General features: G+C 42.5%; 1 protein-coding gene across 41 annotated transcripts in view; it reads right to left on the bottom strand.

The window, feature by feature from the left end:
- clasp1a (cytoplasmic linker associated protein 1a) overlaps positions 1-21,722 on the bottom strand; it is a 414,750-nt gene that overhangs the window by 105,760 nt on the left and 287,268 nt on the right. For 12 of the 41 annotated variants that reach the window (XM_072470277.1, XM_072470295.1, XM_072470375.1 and 9 more), the window contains 6 exons: positions 15,417-15,461; positions 14,712-14,774; positions 11,632-11,735; positions 9,952-9,975; positions 1,138-1,382; positions 220-301 (listed from right to left, as the gene is read on the bottom strand). In XM_072470277.1, the coding sequence (XP_072326378.1) occupies positions 220-301; positions 1,138-1,382; positions 9,952-9,975; positions 11,632-11,735; positions 14,712-14,774; positions 15,417-15,461 (563 nt within the window). The remainder of the gene's footprint in view (positions 1-219; positions 302-1,137; positions 1,383-9,951; positions 9,976-11,631; positions 11,736-14,711; positions 14,775-15,416; positions 15,462-21,722) is intronic. The other 29 variants (XM_072470441.1, XM_072470461.1, XM_072470470.1 and 26 more) reach the window with 9 other exon arrangements.

Raw genomic sequence — 21,722 nt, forward strand, 5'->3', positions numbered from 1 at the left:
CTTTCAGGAAGTTGGAAGTTAAATTTAAAAATCAGCTTTAAAATTATATTCCTACTTGCTGCAAGCTACACACAGGTTATAATTGTATCGGGATTACTGATTACATCATCTTCTACATGCTCCATTTATAAAAACATTGCACGCATTCTCACAAAACACAAAGCTGTTTACATGTACATGCACTACGTCGCTTGCAAAAACTATTTTAGTAGAAGTTACCTTGCTATGAGGATCTGCAAACATACGAGTGAAGATCTCACACAGCCGCTTCAATTCAACACGGCTGTAAAGTAAATGAATGCTAAATATGCAGAAAAGTTTATTAAAAGCACTGTGTTAAGTCACATTAGGTTAAGTAAGATGCTTGGAAACTTTTCTAGAGATACAAATTGATGTGTTAAGTAAGTTGGTTCAACATTGACTGCAACTGGATGCAGTGAAACTAGAAACAGGCTTCTGACACAGGAGATGGTCCAACACTGTTTGATTGAACTTCCTGATTGCTGTACATAGAGTGTCAACTCACAGCAGACTATCAATCTAACTAATAACCTCCTACTGGCTTGGCCAGACTAACTCTCTACCTCATGGTGATAGTGCGCACTGGCTTGTGCACTCTTACTATCTCAGTAGCTGTGTCCTGTAGAGAGCGCGAGGGTCTTAATGCACTGTGTGCTTTATAGTGGTGGTGTCCTGTCTGGTGATTGGTTGTTAAGAAACAACAGAAATAGTAACTAAAATAATAACTTCGTAACATCTAATATAAATAATATATAAACACACACATAAAACCCCTGAGGACCCAAAGACTGGTGTCTTTACATGACGCCGGCTCCATCCGCTCCCATGTCGACCCCTCCCCCACTACCCACTTCCTAATCATGGCTATATTAGCCGCCCAGTAGTAATTGCAGAAGTTCGGCAGCGCCAATCCACCCCCCCCGCCCCCCTGACTGCGCTCCAGCCACACTTTCTTCACTCGCGAGGTTTTACTCGCCCACACAAAGCCCGAAATAATCTTATTCACCCACTATTACAGTGATGGATTCCAAGATACCAGGTTATTAGAATAATTAAGTGGTTTGAGAAGCAGTGTTGAAAAGACCCTACAACATGTTACATTTTGCAGAACCTTACCTTAATGTCCTCTGACTTTTCAATAGATTTTGAAGGCCAACAAGTCCTTCTTTCCTCTCAGACCAATTAGAGCTTGCACAGTGGTTTAAAACCTCAGCCACATCCTCTGTCTGGCGCAGGTAGTGTGGAATGCCTCCATTTCTGGAGCCATAAGACCGCTCTGAACACGCACTAGATGCATCGCTGTTTGCATCATCATCAGAGTACATTCCATATGGCTCATATCGTCTTCTGACAGGTTTTTTCTAAAAGTGAAAACAAGCACAGTTTTATTCTTCTCATATACACCTCATACACAAAAATAACATGTTGCGTGCTAACATTTTGCATTCCTTTACAAGCACACCCAAGTCTCTTCAAACATCAACCGTGACAAGTTTCTCATCTTTTAAAAATATGCTGTTTTTTTATTCTTCTGACCAAAGACATTAACTTCACGCTACCTTACATTATACTCAACCTGTCATCTTATTGCCCACTCACTTAATCTGTCCATATTTCTCTGCAGCCTTGCCCTGTCCTCCCCACAGCTTAGCCTTCTACCTACTTTTTTTTTTTTTTTTTTAAATCAGCAAACTGAAATGCATTGCTGTCAGTCTCTTCATCGTAACCATTAATATAGATTATAAATTACTGAGGCCCCAGCACGGATTCTTTCAGCACTCCATTATTTGCTGCCTGCCAACCTGAAAATGCTCTTTTTAGCCACTCTCTGCTTCCAGTCTGTTAACCAATCCTCTATCTATGCTGATATATTACCCTCAACTCCATTAGCCCGCATCCTATCTATGAACCAGTTGTGTAGAACTTTACCGCATGCCGTTTGGAAATCCAGTTATCTGCACATCTACTTGTTCTCTTTAATCTACCCGAGTAGTTACATCCTCAAAAAACTGATTTGTCAAGAGAATTTCACTTCAGTAAAACGAAGTATGAGATGTTCTTTTTTAAAAAAATATTTTTATTGAGGTATTTGAAAATTTTTACAACATTAACAAAAACAATAACATCCACATGGCAAAATGAACATTCCCCACACCCCCAGCCCAATCTTCACACACCTCAACCAAACAACAACAATCCGCCCGCCCCCTCCTTGGAATACTGCATCTGCTGACATTTTAATTTTCCCCGAGAAAGTCGACGAACGGCTGCCACCTCCGGGTGAACCCTAACATTGACCCTCTTAAGGCGAACTTTATTTTCTCGAGACTGAGAAACCCAGCCATGTCACTAACCCAGGTCTCTACACTCGGGGGGGCTTCAGGTCCCTCCATATTAATAAGATCCGTCTCTGGACTACCAGGGAGACAAAGGCCAGAACATCGGCCTCTTTCGACCCCTGAACTCCCGGATCTTCTGACACTCCAAAGATCGCCACCTCCGGACATAGCACCACCCATGTTTTTAGCACCGTGAACATTGCCTTAGCAAAACTCTGCCAAAACCCTCTAAGCTTCGGGCATGCCCAAAACATGTGGACATGATTTGCTGGGCTTCCCACGCACCTCGCACAACTATCCTCTACCCCAGAAAACTTGCTCATCCTAGCCACTGTCATGTGTGCCCAGTGGACTACCTTAAATTGTATCAGGGTGAGCCTGGCGCATGGTGAGGAGGTATTAACCCTGCTTAGGGCATCCGCCCATAAACCCGCCTCTATCTCTCCACCTAGCTCACCCTCCCACTTGCCCTTAAGCTCCTGGTAAATATCCAATACCTTCCCCACCCAGGTACTGGAAACTACTCTATCCTGTATCCCCCGTGGCAGCAGCAGCGGAAAGGCCTGCACCTGCTTTCTCAGGAAGTCTTGCACCTGCAAATACCGAAAACCATTCCCTGGTGGCAATTTAAATTTATCCTCCAAAGCTTTCAAGCTGGGAAAGCTCCCATTTATAAATAGATCCCCATCCTTCTGATTCCTGCCCCCTGCCACCTCCAGAACCCGCCATCTAGCCTACCCGGTACAAACCTGTGGTTGTTATAAATCGGGGTCCAAATCGATGCTCCCTCCACTCTCTTATATCTCCTCCATTGCCCCCAGATCCTCAGAGCCGCCACTACCACCGGACTTGTGGAGTATTGGGCCGGTGAGAACGGCAGAGATGCCGTTACCAATGCTCCCAGAGTGGTGTCTTTACATGACGCCACCTCCATCCGCTCCCATGCCGACCCCTCCCCCTCTACCCATTTCCTAATCATGGCTATATTAGCCGCCCAGTAGTAATTGCAGAAGCTCGGCAGCGCCAATCCACCCCCCCCCCCCCCCCCCCCCCCCCCGACTGCGCTTTAGCCACACTTTCTTCACTCGCGAGGTTTTACTCGCCCACACAAAGCCCGAAATAATCTTATTCACCCACTTAAATAAGACCTTAGGGATGAAGATGGGGAGGCACTGAAAGACAAATAGAAATCTGGGGAGGACTGTCATCTTCACGGTCTGTACCCTCCCCGCCAGTGATAGCGGGAGCATGTCCCATCTCTTAAAGTCCCCTTCCATTTGATCTACCAACCGGGATAGATTTAACTTAGGTAGTACCTCCCATTTCCAGGCCACCTGGATTCCCAGATATCGAAAGCTCTTCTCTACCATTCTAAGCGGCAGCTGTCCCAGTCTCTTTTCCTGCCCTCTTGCCTGGATCACAAGCATCTCGCTCTTCTCCATGTTCAGTTTATACCCTGAAAATAATAGTTCCTAGAGGCTCTTAACGCCATGGTCAAAAGCTCTATGGCCAGAGCAAACAGTAACGGGGAAATGGGGCACCCTTGTCTCGTCCCTCGGTGTAGTTTAAAATACCCCGACCTCAGCGGGTTCGTGTACACACTCGCTACTGGTGCCCGATAGAGCAACCGCACCCAGTCGATAAAGCCCTCACCAAACCCAAACCTTCCCAGCGCCTCCCACAAGTAATTCCACTCCACCCGATCAAAAGCCTTCTCCGTATCCATCGCTACCACCACCTCCACTCCTTCTGAGGGCCTGCCCTTAACAAATCCCATCTGGTCTTCCCCTATCACCCCTGGGACAGAAGGCCTCTATCTTTGTGGCCAGTATCTTAGCCAGCAGTTTGGCACTGACATTCAGTAGAGAAATCGGCCTGTATGACCCCCATTGCTCCGGATCCTTCTCCCGTTTTAGGATTAATGAAATCAAGGCCTGCGACATTGTTCGGGGGGGGGGGGGGGGGGGGGAAGACTCCCTTCTCGCTTGCTTCGTTAAATGTCCTCAACATAAGTGGGCTCAATATCTCTGAAAACTTCTTATAGATTTCCACCGGGTAGCCGTCAGGCCCCGGGGCCTTGCCCGACTGCATGTCCTCCAGCCCCTTGATTATTTCCTCCATCTCAATTGGGGCCCCCAGCCCCTTCACCAGGTCCTCCACCACCCTCGGGAACCTCAACTGATCCAGAAATTGCCTCATCCCCTCCACTTCAGCCGGGGGTTCCAACTCATACAATTTACTATAAAAATCCTTAAACATCTCGTTCACCCCCACTGGGTCCAGGACCATAATGGTCTCCCACTGTCCATTTACGACCATACCTATTTATCCAATTAACTTTAGCCAGTTCCCCCCTCACATCTACGTAATGGGCTTTAAGTTTAAGATTCTTGTTCTTGATTGGAGCATGTCACTTTCAAACATGGAATTCACTGGTATTACGATCACTATTTCCCAATGGATCTTTTAATTTGGCATTGGCAATCAACTCTGCTTCATTGTACATTTGGGAAGGCAGTGATGTAGTGGTATTGAGACTAGACTAATAATCCAGAGGCCCAGAGTCATGCTCAAATGCACGGCAGTTGGTTTAAATTTCTGGTTTAATACTCTGTCCAATGGTATAACTCCTGTTCGGTGGCCTACAACCTACTCTCAGCAGTGTTCTCGGACTCTTGCAGCTCTTAATCCTAACTTTCATCCATACTTATTCACTTCATGATCTTCTAAGGAAAGATCCTTCCAACTAATGTTCTGATGTCATCCTTTGCTATCAGGGCTACCCCTCCTCCTTTACCACTTAGTCTGAAATATTGTGTACCCTAGGATATTTATTTCCCAACCACGATCACCTTGCAACCATGCCTCTGTAATGGCAATTAGATCTAAATCAGTTACTTCTTTATGCCACTAGTTCATCCAACACAAGAACCTTGAATTTCTTTTTTTTTTTAAACTTCTTGTAATGACCTCATGCACTGACACATAATTCTTGTTAAACTCTCTGTCCCATTCTACTTGTCTTTACCCCATCACTCCACTGTTCATATGCCTTGACCTTTCTCTTTGGAAAATCTCCCTTCACCCAACCCTCACTCCCCCCTCTATTATATTAAAGCCTTGCCAACAGCACTAGTTATATGACAGGCCAAGACGCTGGTCTCGGCCCAGTTTACCCATCCAAACAGAATAGTTCACTCTTCCCTAAGCACTGATGCCAGTGCCCCAGGTATTAAAACTCTTTCTTCTCATACCAGCCACATGTGTAATTCTCTAATCAGCTTCACCCTATGCTAACTTACGTGACTCAGGTAAATATCCAGAGATGATTACTGTTCATATTTCACCCCCCAGCTCCTCAGGTTCTCTGAGCAGAATATAATTCCTGGCTCTAATGTCATTGGTTCCCATTTGGACCACAACAACTGGATCACTCCCTCTCCAAGTCCAAGTTTCTCACCAGTGGCAAGGATATGTTCTTCATCTGGGCACTGGGTAGGCAGGAAACACAACCTTTGGAGCTCCTTGTCACGGCTGTAGAGAACATTATCTACGCTCCTCCTCACCTCCTCCGCTCCGCAAACCCCCCCGCCCCCCCCACCCCCACCCCCCCAAATAGAATTCTTCACCATGGTGTCATGGTCATTCTCCCTGTCCACATAAGAAGCAAGCACCTCATGAGACAAAGTCAGTTCTGAAGCGCCTCCAACACTACATGCTGATTCACTTATACCGGTCTGACTTCTAGTCACACCGTCCTGTCCCTGACCATTGACCAGCTCTAAAATTCTGCCTAGCTTAAGAGGTGTGACAACCTTCTGGAAGTGTCCAGGTAACATTTCCCCTCCCTGATGTGTTGCAGCTGTGACTTCAGTTCAATTATTTTGAACCAAAATCCCGTTGTATTCTTTGCACTACATTAATAGTGCAGGGCTTAAATTGACCTGTATGACTGTACGTCTTTAAATTTTGGTTCTTGTTCTGCAAACAGTATTTTTTTAAAAATGAATGCTTTCCTACCAGAACCCATTGGGGGCACTTTAACTTAACCCATTTAATGAGTAACTGGTTATAATGGAGCTGCTGACCATTTTACACCCTGTCTGGTTTTACTATCCGAATACATCAAAATTAGCAGGGGATAAAAAAAGGTCAGTTTCTCAACAAGATGGGTTCAGGTTGAAATTAACCCCAAGCTTTTTTGCCGATTAAATTAATCAATCACTTAGTTAATGCCATGCCTTATTTTAAGAAAGAAATATCAAAATCATGCTATAATACATAAAACAACAGATCTTTAGAGATAATAATGTGTGGAGTGTGTCTCCTTGTGTTAGTATTTCTTTGGCTCTCAGTAAGGCTTTGGACATTTGTGCTGAAGAATGAACAATCCAGGGGCAGTTTTCTGCTTTGGGTCCACTGAAGACCAATAAGAAGTACTGGATGCTGGAAATCAACATAAGAATACAACAAAACGCTGGAAATAAACAGTCAAAGGAGAGGCACAGCAAAGTAACGATTCTAGTGTACATTCTTCTTCAAAACAGCTTTTAAAGAGGAGTACACACCAGAAACATTCACTTCGCTGTTCTGACTAAACTGCTGGGTTTTTCCAGTATTTTCTGTTTTTGCTTCACCAAGGACTGGGCTGGGATTAGCCGAACTAACTTCCAAATGGACTCTAATTGCTAACAGAAAAGAGTTTCATCACACCAGTCTGGACTGAATTTAAACACATCTCCAGAAGTTTGTTGACCCACTAGACTATCCAATGTAACCAGTTCGTATTTTCAGCTTGCTTATTCACAGCTGTATATAGCTAATCAGCTCAGGGTTCCGTTAATTATTGCCATGCATCTATATGCACCTCATGAATACTTCAGTAGCTTTGAGGCCTCTATATCCTGTAATGCAACAACAAACTACTTTGTCATAGTGGTCTACAGCACAGAAAAGGCCCATCGTGTCTGCACCGGTCAAAAACAATCACCTAAGTATTCTTATTCCATTTTCCAGTACGTGGTCCATAGCCTTATATGCCTTGGCATCACATGGGTACATCTAAATACTTCTCAAGTGTTGAGAGCCTTGTCTCCACCACCGTTTCAAGCAGTGAGTACCAGACTCCCACCACCCTCTGGGTGAAAAAGCTTTTCTTCACATACACTCTCAACATCCTGCCCCTTACATTAAATCTATGTCCCATGGTCATCGCTCCGTCCACCAAGGGGAAAAGTTTCTTCCTGACTATCTGTGCCCTTCATAATGTTATACATCCTTATCATGTCGCCCCTCAGTCTCCTCTTCTCCAAGGAAAACAACCCCAGTCTATCCAATCTCTCTTCATAGCTAAAACCCTCCCGCGCAGGCAACATCCTGGTAAATCTCCTCTGCATCCTTTCCAGTGCTATCGCATCCCTCCTAGAATGTGGATTCCAGAACTGCACACAATACTCTAGCTGTGGCCTAATCAACGTTTTGTACAGTTCCGGCATCACCGCCCTGCTCTTAAAACTCTCTGCTTCAGCTAATAAAGGCAAGTACACAATATGCCTTCTTAACCACTGTATCTACCTGCCCTGCTACCTTAAGGGACCGGTGTACATGCACATCAAGGTCCCTCTGATCCTCGGTGCTTTTACCTTTAAAGTACTTGTAAAACAACTTCGAATTTTCTTTTATTTTACCCACCAGAATCCTTTCATGTCCCCTTTCTGCTCTCCTAATTTCCTTTTTGTTTCCTTCTGCACATTTTCTACACCTCTTAAGGCCTCTGATGTTTTGAGCCCTCGATATCTGCCATAAGCCTTAATTTTTCTCCTTATCCAATGCTGTATATCCCTTGATATCCAAGGTTCACTGGATTTGTTGGTCCCACCCTTTTTCTTGATTGTAACAGGTTGGCCCTGTTCTCTCCCTATATCCTTCTTGAATGAATCCCACTGTTCTATCATAGATTTGCTTCAAAGTGTCTGCTCCCAGCCCAATCATTTCTGATTTTATTAAAATCGGCTCTTCCCCAGTTTAGAACTTTGATTTCAGGCTCATCCTTGTCTGTTCCATAACAATTTTGAATCTAATGGAGTTATGATCACTGTCTGCAAACCACTCCCCCACTGATACATCAACCTCTAAGCCCAGGACCGTCCCCTCTCTTGTAGGTCCTTCTACGTACTGGATTTAAAAATTCTCTGGATTCATTTTAAGAATTCTGCCCCCTCTAAACATAGAACAGTACAGCACACAACAGGCCCTTCGGCCCTTGATGTTGTGCCGAGCATTGTCCGAAACCAAGATTAAGCTATCCCACTCCCTGTCATTCTGGTGTGCTCCATGTGCCTATCCAATAACCGTTTGAAAGTTCCTAAAGTGTCCGACTCCACTATCACAGCAGGCAGTCCATTCCACACCCTAACCACTCTGAGTAAAGAACTTACCTCGGACATCCCTCCTATATCTCCCACCCTAAATCTTATAGTTATACCCCCTTGTAACAGCTACATCCACCCGAGGAAATAGTCTCTGAACGTCCACTCTATCTATCCCCCTCATTATCTTATAAACCTCTATTAAGTTGCCTCTCATCCTCCTCCGCTCCAAAGAGAAAAGCCCTAGCTCCCTCAATCTTTCCTCATAAGACCTATCCTGCAAACCAGGCAGCATCCTGGTAAATCTCCTTTGCACCCTTTCCAATGCTTCCACATCCTTCCTATAATGAGGTGACCAGAACTGCACACATTACTCCAAATGTGGTCTCACCAGGGTCATGTATAGTTGCAGCATAACCCCGCAGCTCAGGGGGAGGGGGGGGGGGGGGGGGGGGGGTTAAAACACTCCCAGTGATATGATTGCTCCATTTTGATTTTTAAGTTCTACCCATAAAGCTTCATTTGAAGAGCACTGTTGTAATTAATTCCCAGATCAAAATTATGACACCTCCTCCTTTTTTACCTCCTTCCCTGGGCTGGATTCTCCATCCCGCCGCACCCATTTTCTGATGCAGAGCGCCCCCACCGGCAGTGAGATCCTCCGTCCCGGCAGTCGGCTAATGGGGTTTCCCATTGTTCGCACACCCACGCCGTCAGGAAATCCACGGCGCCCGAGTGCGCTGCCGACGAAACAGAGGATCCCGTGACGGAGAATCCAGCCCCCTATATCCTGGGATATTGAGCTGCCAATCCTGCCTCTCTCTCAACCATGTCTCTGTGACAGCAATGACATTATACCCCCATGATTTAATTTGTGCACTCAACTGATCTGCCTTTTTCGTCAGTCTCCTTGCATTAAAATAAATACCACCCAATCTTGCCAAACTCCCTCATGACTTAACTGGTCTAGAAATTCCAAGCTTTCCTGACTCAGTTGACGTTTCTTCTAATTTTGGCCATGCATCTATCGCTGTTGAACCTTCTCTCAGGATTCCAGTCCCCTATTAAGTTGTAATGAAGCACATACATCCACAACTCTATATGCAATATACCTCTGAACTGTTATTTGTACGCATTTACTCTAACAGTCTGAAGAAGAATAAAAACATCAAAGCAAGAACAGAATGATTGGTGAAGAAAACATGATCAAAAAGCACCACTACCTTAGTCCTGGAGTCTCCTAATAGCTGATTGCAGCAAAACAATTTTGAGGGGAAAAAGTACAAAAAATCAAGTCAAAGGAGAATTAAATATTTTCACAGTAGAACGAATAATTAATTAAAGCAAATCAAACACTAAACAGATAAAGCATTTGAAAGATGATTTTGAGATGCTTACTTTCAGAAATGTTTAAACAAATGTGCGCATGGAAAATACCAAAATCCTGCTACCATAACAATTAATGCTATGAACATGGTAGACAATGTTCATTGTCCCTTTGTACAGGTTTCTTGTGTGACACAGCAATCGTGTGTGTGGTTCCCCTTCACTAGGGTCCCTAGGTTCCCCCTCTTGGCCTAAAGTTCTAGGATGTGAGACACAAGGGCACCACACGAGATAAGGAAAAGAGAGCAAGCTCAGATCGCGAGGAGAGGCTGAGAAGTGAGCAAGGAGGGGGAGGAAAGATAGGACAGAAAGAACTAAAGAAAGAACGAAAGAAAGAAAGAACGAAAGAAAGAAAAAATGGAAACAGGAAAGTAAGAGGAAAGAAAGACCAAAGAAAAAAGGAATCTAGTCCCTGCCACAGCAAGGCAATTGCATAGAAAAAGCAATTGTTAGAACAGGTAAGCACTGACATAACAGTTCGAAAGACATTAGAGTTGAATAAAAGTACAGGAATGTGAAATTTACAGAAATTTTATCTGAGAAAAATGTAGAAAATTATTTACACTCATCTCATGATGATGTGCTCCACAGTTGAATAGATGAATGAGGGAGCCATTATATGTGGATTTATGACACCACAAGTGGTTAAGAGTTTTAGGAAAGATTGATTGTGGAGGGTGATTATGGGCTGCGGGAAAGGGGTAACATCAATACTGAACTAATACTAACTGTCCCAATAACAATTAAGTCACAAACTCCAGCACTCAGCACCATAAAACCGTCAAGAAACACAGCTCTATGTAACAATAATCTCAGAAAAATATTGGAATCGGGAACAGCTGAAGTATGGTCTTTAAACAAAAATGCAAACAATCATCATAGAATAATAGAGTACCAACAGTACAGGAGGTCATCCAGCCCACTGCGCTTGCACCAACCCCCAAAAGACCTATGGTCAGGTCCCCACCCTATCTCCGTAACCAGGTAACCCCACCTAACTTTCTGGACACTAAGAGGCAATTTAGCATGGCCAACCCCCTAACCTAATAATAATAATAATCTTTATTGTCCCAAGTAGGCTTATATTAACACTGCAATGAAGGCACTGTGAAAAGCCCCTAGTCGCCATATTCTGGCACCTGTTCATGTACAGAAAGGGAGAATTCAGAATGTCCAATTCACCTAACAGCACGTCTTTCTGGACTTGTGGGAAGAAACCGAAGCACCCGGAGGAAACCCACGCAAGCACAGGGAGAATGTGCAGACTCCACACAGAAAGTGACCCAAACCGGGAATCAAACCTGGGACCCTGGCGCTGCGAAGCAACAGTACCAACCACCTGTGCTACCGTGCTGCAGATCTTGGGACTGTGGGAGGAAACTGAAGGAAATCCACGTAGACAGGGGGATGTACAAATTCCAGACAGTCACTCGAGGTAATAATTGGACTTCAGAAAGATACAGTTAAGACTAGTCTTCTATTTCAGTTTTGCAGTTAACTACTCAATTATTTATTACCAAGGCATCTGCAACTGCCGCCTCCACCTCTGTGCTTGTATTGAGAACCCTCAGGGCATTTACTGTGGGTGGCAACCGACCAGCTTGTCCAAGCCCATGTCGATCTAATAAAAATTAAAATATAAAGTTAAACAAAGAATCATTAAAAAGAAGTTTTGTTTCTCAAATTGCACCAACTTGGGCCAAAAGGGCAGATATTGTGACAGATGGCTAATTAAAGTTGCAACACAACACACGCTACCTTAAAATCGGAAATAATTTCCCACCCCACTCCCACTCAAACAATCTCCAACAATGATGCAACTAAAACAGTAATGAAAGTTTGGCCAATGATTGCACAGAACATTAACGTTTATTTCTCATAACATATTGGGATCATTTTTAAATAGGAGGAAACAAATCTTTGGTTTGAATACATTTGGCGCGAATAATTGTTTCCACTTTGGCAATACACTACATTATTGGGATTTTAATTTCAATCTGAGTTTGCAAAAAAAGGATAATTGTTGGGTTCACCACAGGGTCTGTGTGGGTGAGCTGGTTACAAATAAATTTAGCACAAAGACTTGGATTAAAGTCTGTGTTCTATGGTGGGTCAATAAATAGTAATACATGAAAGTAATATGTAAGAAAACAAATTTTGTTTCAATTGTTGCGAACTGTACATTTAGCTACATCCTCACAATAGGTTTGCTCAACACAAACTCAATTTGAGAGACTGAACATGTCTGCTTGTGTGAAGATATCGCTTTAAGTAAATAAATGCCTTGATTCGATACCAAATCATTAACGCCTCAAATGATTGGAAACTGGACAACAACCTTCAACTTTATATTGACACAAGTTGAAAGTGCAGCAGAAATTTGTTGTCCCAATTTCTATAGCATGCATCTGTGCAACCACCACTCAGGACATTTGGGCCTTTCTCAACCTTTTCAATGTTATTGCTTAAAGAAATCAAAATACTCAAATACATATTTATATGCGAATAACATTGCTTGAGCTTCAGGAAAAGTAAGCTGATACCAAATTATTAATCTTGATTTTTAAAATTTGAGCTGTACCTGGTTTGTATTCAACGGTTATGTTTCAAAAAGATCTTGTATTACAGGAGGTTCAATCCTTCCATGCAGGGAGGTGGGGAGGAAAGCTCCAGGATTGGAGTACAGTGCAGGCATAAAGTCCAGTAGCCATGACCATAAGTGGCATCACTAAGACTAATCAATTACCTGCACACACGCATTTAATGGGATACATGAAAATAAAAGTTCCAATAGTAATACTGCTCTACAAATACATGTTCAGAAATATTGATATTGGAAGCCATTCAAATAGGGGAGACTGCTCAGCACTTAACTATTGGAATATCCAGATCTAGGGTCAAATTATCTCATACATATGGTAGGGGTGGAAAAGTGCACCGAGTGCAATTTCGGGGCACTCAAGGTTTGGATGGTGTGAGGAGGGGAAAGAAGGAAGGGCAGAAACAAATAGCCCTTAATGGCCACTGAGTGTAGTCCCATTCGAGTATCTATGCAAATTCAAGATGTAAGGAGTGAATTACAAAAGTTGCAACAGAAATTACACAACAGTGTGAGCACTGTAACCTTGATAGAATTAGTAGTATTATGGCAAGGCAGAGTATTTTTCCATTCTTTTGTTACAAGATAGGGTGGTGATTGCAGTTAATACAATTTTGACTCATTTTACTGTGGAAAGGATTCTGGAGCGTGTGTTTTCTTATTTTAAAAGGAAAATCAATTGAAATCCTGCAACATGTATTTGATTGAAGTTGAACTTCATGTTGAAATTGATAGCACATTATACATGGTGCGACATAATAAAAATCCAGGATTCCGACAACAGACAAATTAGTACAAACATGGGTGAAAAATGGGGAGGAGCATGTAGGCAACAGAAGAGAAGCAAAAAGAAATTATATGTGGCTCTCAACTATACACGGGCCAATCCAGATTTGATGGTCCAAGTAGTTTTCACACAGCCAGGCGTTCCCACTTTTTAAAATACACTAATTACTACTGGATTAATGGGCATTTAGTTGTTAACTATTTCAAAGAAGCTATGTATTTTGAGGTTGATTTTCAATTTACCATCCAGACCTTAATAGGTTTTGTGGATTGACTGCCCATTACAGAAATCACACATTTCTCATTTTCACTAGTAGCAGTTGAAAACACACCACATGGAGCATAAACTGGATATTAAACAGGTGTTGACCAATAAGGCCAGAAATTAACTGCTAAATTAACCAAAATAGGTTCATGGCTGAAATGCACAAAGATAGAAAACCTGCTGTTGGTAAATCTTAGGACATCAACATAGCTAAATGCAAATGAATTAGAAAAAAACTTTCTTCTAATCCATCTTTATGATCCCCTGTCCATTTCACATGCACACCAAGGTAAGCCATACTTCCATTTGGCGATTATGACAGTGGTGTTTTCAACGACAACTGCTTCTCAGTGCTTAAAATTTAACCAATGTGCTTACAGCCCTGTGACCTGACTCGATTTCAACAACTGATATTTGCCTGAAAATTAAACAAGCAATCCTGGTCAGGACAAGAATAAAGTAAGTTGTGGCGTAAAGTAACAACAAAGTAACAACATGTATTAGTCATGACTACCACAGAGTAGTGTGAAATGACATATTTCACCAGAAAATATGAATGGTGGAACTGAAATAATGAAAACTGTGCACACTATGACAAAAAAAGCTCCATGAAGTGTACTATTGGGCAATCATAATTGTCATCTTCCCCACAAAGTACAAGCACTTTTCATTGGTTCACTCTCCACTCAAAACAGAAGTGGCTGATCATAAATGTATTCTTTAGGTGTCAGTGTGCCTCAAGTCCACAAAGCTCAAGACACTCTTGCTCCAAGTTCTTTTCTTTAGTCTTGTGAAAATGACAATTATGATTACTCCTGACATGTATGCAATGTAAAATGACCATTTGAAAAAAAAACTGCCTGCAGTTAGAAGACCCCAATGGCAAATAGGAAGTGGAAAAAAAAAATGGGGAAATTAGAACAAGCATGCAAACAGCACTTGTTCACCTGGCTGCCCAATAGAATCAGCAGTGGAGAGTGCGCTGGTGGACCTTGAGTGTCGACGAGAAGCTGGAAGCAAATGAAGGGTGACACCCTTAATTAACAAATTTCCACAGATCACAGCCACACAGGTACCAATGCTATTTGGTAGTGAGAGAAAAGAATTCAAGCCTCTTTTAAAAAAAACAATCCAACCAAGGTGCTACAGGCTGCTTACATTGTTGCTTTCAATAGAGAAAAATGTTTTGAGTTAAATAAATTTGAAACTTTTTCCTTTTAAGGTCATGTATACTTAGCAGATATATATATATATATATATATATATATATATATATATATACACACACACACATATATATATAGGGTGAACCATGCCCTCAGGAAATAAATTGTTTTCAATTAAGATGACATCTTAGAAGTGTTAAATATCTTTCATGCCTTCGTTTCGCCAAAAGCAACATACTCTTTAACGGAATAAAGTTAAAAGATTTGGTGCAAATTTAGCTCATGGTGCATTATAAATACCAAATACATTCAATGAAATAGAACACTGCTGCGTGCAGATGATGCTTGCACTTCAAAGGACATATATACATTCCAAGTGGAGTGACATTAGTTCATTCACAATTCAAACTTAGTTTCAATGAACAAAAAAAAAATCAATGCCACATACAGAAGACAAACTCTTAAGTAATAATTGAAGTTACGTACATGTCACAAGGGCTTTAACCCATTTATAGCCAGGAATTTTTCCTACTTGTAAAATGGAATAAATTGCGTTTTTAAAAATTAAATGTCAACATGAGATGAATAAATTCCTGAACTTTCAAAAGGAAACAGCATTACACTTACATGTATATGAATTAAATTCAGGGCGCCAAAGCAGACTTAGTAACCAGACCTACTTGTACATCTCACCAAAGAAATAAATCCAGAAAATAAAAATACACAGCCACGTGACTTTTAAAAACGTTCAATTGCAAAGTGCATGTTAAACCGCTTTTCATTGTCATGTCAGTTCAGAATTTTGAATCTTTCATGCAGGCTTTATTTCACAGTATTCTAACACAGCCTTTTTCCAGATTTCTTACTTAACACAATTGAAAAGCACTTTCGTTACTTTTACAATTGAGTTTAATGGGATGTTCATTCATGCACGAGTCTCATATAGCTGTCATCAACAACTTGCCAGAGTCACCAAGAACAACCATCTGAAAGATCTGGCAATTAAAAAAAACAGCACTTACCAGGGTTTGGCTTTAAGCAATCCAGCAAGTCTAACTGCCAGTCATAAGGTTATTGTCATAACCAACTCCACAGTCCCCTCCCAACAAATCACCAATACTATATAAACTCAACTAAAAAAGCTACTTAAAAATTTGGAGCATGCTGCTGCTGAGGAGAATGTATTGTCCTCTTTATCAAAGTAAGACTTAGCTAGGCTCTGAATGTCATTTCTAAATTTAGCAACATAGCACAAATAATCAGATGACTTATAATCAGATAGCTTATAGTTTATCAGAACGCTATATAGAAAAGGAAACAAAAGCTATAAACTCCAGTCTCTAACTAATCCTTAGGCCCCGTTTGCAATTACTTATTTGTTAGCACAGCTGAAATTTTCTCAGGATGTGGGTAATGCAGGCAAGGCCATTCTTCGTCACTCAGAGAAGGTAATGTTGGGCCTCGTCATTAAATTGCTGTAGTCAGTGTGGTGATGATGCTCCCACCATGGTTGCTAGGTAGGGAATTCCAGAATTCTCATTCAGCAGTGAAGGAACGATTGCTATATGCTAGGTCACAAGGGTTTGCAACTCGAAAGTATATACAATCCCCACAACATTGCTGCTTCTGTTTCTCTTGGTGGTAAAAGGCCTCGGGGGAGAGAAGTGCTGTTGAAATAACACTAGTTAATGTTCTTAGATTGTAAGGTCCGAAGAATAGCTCTTGTTTAACACAGTCCTCGTCTGGCAACTCTTCGACATCACTCACCGGAGAAGTTTTAGTCCTTCTATTTCACCACATTTCCACTTGCACCACCCCCGTAAAATTGGCAGGGGCCAAAAAAAGTCTTCAGGCAGGAGCCATTTTATGTGTGACCACTCATTCCATGGATACCACTGGGGGTCTTTTTTGACAGCTTTAATGCTGAGAATAAGAGTTAGAGCTTTAACAGGAAAGTTGCAGCAGGAACATCTATGCAGTGTTAGAAACCAAACCATGCTTTCCTTAGTCCAGTCTTCAGGAGCTGTGTTATAATCTGGTTTGTTTATGAAATGACCGTGTGGTCACAGGGCAACAGTCACACAGTGGTTAGCACAGCTTCAGGGACCCGGGTTCAATTCCCGGCTTGGATCACTGTCTCTGCAGAGTTTGCACGTTCTCCCAGTGTTTGCGTGGCTTTCCTCCGGGTGTTCAGGTTTCCGCCCACAAAATTCCCGAAAGACGTGCTCGTTAGGCGAATTGGACATTCTGAATTCTCCTCGGTGTACCTGGATAGGCTCCGTAGTGTGGCGACTAAGGGATTTTCACAGTAACTTCATTGCAGTGTTAATGAAGCCTACTTGTGGCACTAATAAAGATTATTACTATTTTAGTTTATTTTTAAACTCATGCTTTCAGAGTAAGATGATAAGCCAAGCTCCTGGCCACTCAGGTGGATGTAGACAATTCCATGGCACTCTTGGAATAAGAGCTGGGGAGTTCATCAAGTGGCTTGGAATTATATTTATCCTTCAACCAACAGCTCTATGGTCATGATCTGCTTTCTATTTTTTTTTTAACCTTGCTGTGTGCAAATTGGCTGCCAGGGTTCCCCAAATTAAAACAGTGACTAGACTTTACAATTGTGATGAAAATGTTATTTTAATACTTATTGAGGATGTTGTGTTGGTCTGTGGAAATTATGTGGTGTTGTGCGTGACTATTTTAATTAAGCTGGGGACTGTGTATATATTGAATTGAGACCAAAGGGGCTAGTTGTGAAAAGCAAATATTTGAATTGAACAGGACCAAGTTGAATGTTCTACAAGTAAACACAACAGGGTAGAAATTTGCCTTGGGAGATATGTGAGAATTTGGATTTTTAGCTGTTGAATTTCAATGTAAGGTAAGAAGGAGCTTACAAATTAAGTTTATAAGTAAACTTGGAAAAGGTTAAGTTTTATTTGACCCAAGAGTTGTGACAATAAAGAACATGAAAGATGTTTATATTTTGAAGACAGTTCAAAGATATTTCATACAATGGTTTTAAAGGTGAAAGAGAAAAAACATATTTAAGGGAAGGTTCGGAACTGTGTTGTGGAGAGTGACTGTTTAAGAACTCGGAATGTGCTCGGTGTCTGGAGCAGATCTGTGATGGAGCAGGCTAGGTGGACTGGCCATGCTGAATTGCACCTTAGTGTCCTGGGCTGTGTTTGTTAAGTCAAGGAGTTATTGGGATAAAGTGGGTTCGAGTGGAGTGCTCTTTCAGAGCAGACTCGATGGGTCGAATGGCCGTCTTCTGCACTGTAGGGATTCTATGATTAGTGCAATGTATTTTGTGCATCATACCACATCCACAGGTCCACCAGTGGCAGAGGTTAGATACAAAATCCAGTTGCAGGGACACTTGTCAGTTGAATTGCACCATGGCGAGTACTGCCACAAGGTGAAACATTCCTTCACACTCCTGATTTTAAGTAAGGCTTATAAGATAGTGATGAGGCTTGGAGGGTCGGGTTGGTGTTGAAGTGATCTACTTGTCACAGTATACCCATCATCTGCCATTTTCCTATAACCAATCTGAGGATCATGCCCATCACAGCTTTTCAACATCGTTGACCCAAGAATGTTGGCAGTAAGGGCACAGTGATCATCATATAATTGAAAACCAGGAGTGATGGCTAGGATTTTTCTTGTTTGAGATGGACACATTTTGTTTGCTCCAAAAAGACAGAAAATGCTGCAAATACTAAACAGTTCAGGCAGCATCTATGGAGAGAAACAGATGCTCTCCACAGATGCTGTCTGACCTTAATATTTCCAACATTTCTGTTCTTATTTCAGGTTTCCAGCCGCTGCAGTGATTCTGCTTTAATACCACTTAGCTCAAGTCTGGATGTTATCAAGATTGTGTTGTAGGCTAACATGGGCTGCTTCAATCTCAATGGAGTTTGAATGACACAGAACACAGTGGAGTGTCAGAAAACAGTTCTACTCCTGGTCTCATAAGAGTCAGTAATGTTGCAACTGAAGATGGTTAGGCCAAGGACACTACCCTGAGGAACTCCTGCAGTGTTATCAGAGGTTGTGAAAGCTGTAAACATAGGTATGATTCTCTTTGATCTCCATTGTCTTCAATTTTATTAGGTCTCCTTGATGTCATACTTGGTCAATAGCTGTGCTGATGCCAATGCAGCTAAGCTAGCATTTCTCTGGTGTACAGCTCTTGCCTCCATATTTGGATCAAAGCTGCAATGAGAACAAAGAACAAAACAGCGCAGGAACAGGCCCTTCGGCCATCCAAGCCTGTACCGATCATGATACCACCCTTGGCCAAAGCCCTCAGCACTTCTTAGTCCATATCCCTCTATACCTGTCCTATCCATGTATTTGTTGAGATGCCTTTTGAACGCCATTAATGTATCTGCTTCCACAACCTTCCCTGGCAGGGCGTTCCAGGCACTCACCACCCTCGGTGTAAAAAACCTGCCTCGGGGGCAGCATGGTGGCGCAGTGGGTAGCACTGCTGCCTCACGGCGCCGAGGTCCCAGGTTCGATCCCAGCTCTGGGTCACTGCCTGTTTGGAGTTTGCACATTCTCCTCGTGTCTGCGTGGGTTTAGCCCCCACAACCAAAGATGTGCAGGGTATGTGGATTGGCCATGCTAAATTGCCCCTTAATTGGAAAAAATGAATTGGGTACTCTAAATTTATAAAAAACCTGCCTCGCACATCTCCTCTAAACTTTGCCCCACGGACCTGAAAGCCATGCCCCCCCTGGTGACTGACCCCCTCCACCCTGGGAAAGTGTCCCTGCCCATCCACTCTATCCATTCCTCTCATAATCCTGTAGATCTCTTGTCAGGTCACCCCTCAACCTCCATCGTTCTAATGAAAACAGTCAGAGTCTATTCAGCCTCTACGCATAGCTAACACCCTCCAGACCAGGCAACATCCTGGTAAACGTCCTCTGCACCCTCTCCAAAGCCTCCACATCCTTCTGGTAATGTGGCAACCAGAATTGTGCGCAATATTCCAAGTGTGGCTTTTCCAAGGTTCTATACAACTATAGCATGACTTGCCAGTTTTTATACCCGATGCCCCATCCAATGAAGGCAAGCATCCTGTATGTTTTCTTGACTACCTTGTCCACTTGTGTTGCCACTTTCAAAGATCAGTGGACCTGCATGCCCAGATCTCTCTTTCTATATTCTGATCTGACTTTCTATATTCCTAAGAGTTTTGCCATTTACAGTATATTTCCCCTCAATGTTAGACCTACCAAAATGCATTACCTCACATTTGTCTGGACTCAACTCCCTTTGCTATTTCTCTGCCCAAGTCTCCAACCTATTTATATCCTGCTGTATCCTCCGACAATCCTCAACACTATCTGCCACTGCACCAACTTTGGTGTCAGCCTCGAACTTACTAATCAGACCAAACTTTATGAAGTTTCTCCTGCCACATGCTTTAAATCTCTTACACTCAATCTTATATGTACGGCTGCTAAATTCTTGACACCTGGGAAGTGTCTGTTCGGTCTACTTTGTCCCAACCTTACTTAATTTAACTAATTTCCATCATTTCATCCCATTTGCTGCATTGTTATACTAAAATGCCCTGAGCCAAATGTGCAACATTAAGAGTTCTGATATGCTGTGGACTTTTACACCTAGATGTCCCCTGAAAATGCTACCTGCAGAAAATGCTACCTGCAATGTTATGTTTCTGATGCTTACAGCTATGCATCTGACAAGTCTATGCAAACAGCACCACAGACAATATGTACATACAAAACATTTCGAAAGATTGGCTTATAGCTCTTTGAAGTCCAAAGTTGTGCAGGTTAGGTGGATTGGCCATGCTAAATTGCCCTTAGTGTCCCAAGGGATTGGGTGGGGTTGCTGGGTTACGGGTATGGGACGGAGTTCTAGGCTTAAATGGGGTGCTCTTTCCAAGGGCCGGTGCAGACTCGATGGGCCGAATGGCCTCCTTCTGCCTGTAAATTCTATGTTCTATGTTCTAAACATATATTTACACATTAGTCAGCCTCATTATGATAAATGCATTAACTGGACGTTTGTGGATTTGAACAATTTTCTGCAATTAATGTTCATTACAATTATAAATGTACTGATCATACAAATCCTGATCTATCAAGTAGGTTATCAAATATTGAATCTCCAATGTTTGTTGTGCTACAATCTTTTCACATGAAAAGATGGTGGTCAAGAGCAGTATTACGGTGGCGGAGAGGATGCTAGATGGGGACTCATCTTCCGAGGTAGTATGGGCCGAGGTTAGAAACAGGAAAGGAGAGGTCACCCTGTTGGGAGTTTTCTATAGGCCTCCAAATAGTTCTAGGGATGTAGAGGAAAGGATGGCGAGGATGATCTTGGATAAGAGCGAAAGTAACAGGGTAGTTATTATGGGAGACTTTAACTTTCCAAATATTGACTGGAAAAGATATAGTTCGAGTACATTAGATGGGTCGTTTTTTGTACAGTGTGTGCAGGAGGGTTTCCTGACACAGTTTGTTGACAGGCCAACAAGAGGCGAGGCCACATTGGATTTGGTTTTGGGTAATGAACCAGGCCAGGTGTTGGATTTGGAGGTAGGTGAGCACTTTGGGGACAGTGACCACAATTTGGTGACGTTTACGTTAAGGATGGAGAGGGATAAGTATACACCGCAGGGCAAGAGTTATAGCTGGGGGAAGGGAAATTATGATGCCATTAGACGTGACTTGGGGGGGGTAAGGTGGAGAAGTAGGCTGCAAGTGTTGGACACACAGGATAAGTGGAGCTTGTTCA

Source organism: Scyliorhinus torazame, chromosome 2 (assembly GCF_047496885.1).
Source record: "Scyliorhinus torazame isolate Kashiwa2021f chromosome 2, sScyTor2.1, whole genome shotgun sequence".
In the NCBI taxonomy this organism is placed as follows: Eukaryota; Metazoa; Chordata; class Chondrichthyes; order Carcharhiniformes; family Scyliorhinidae; genus Scyliorhinus; species Scyliorhinus torazame.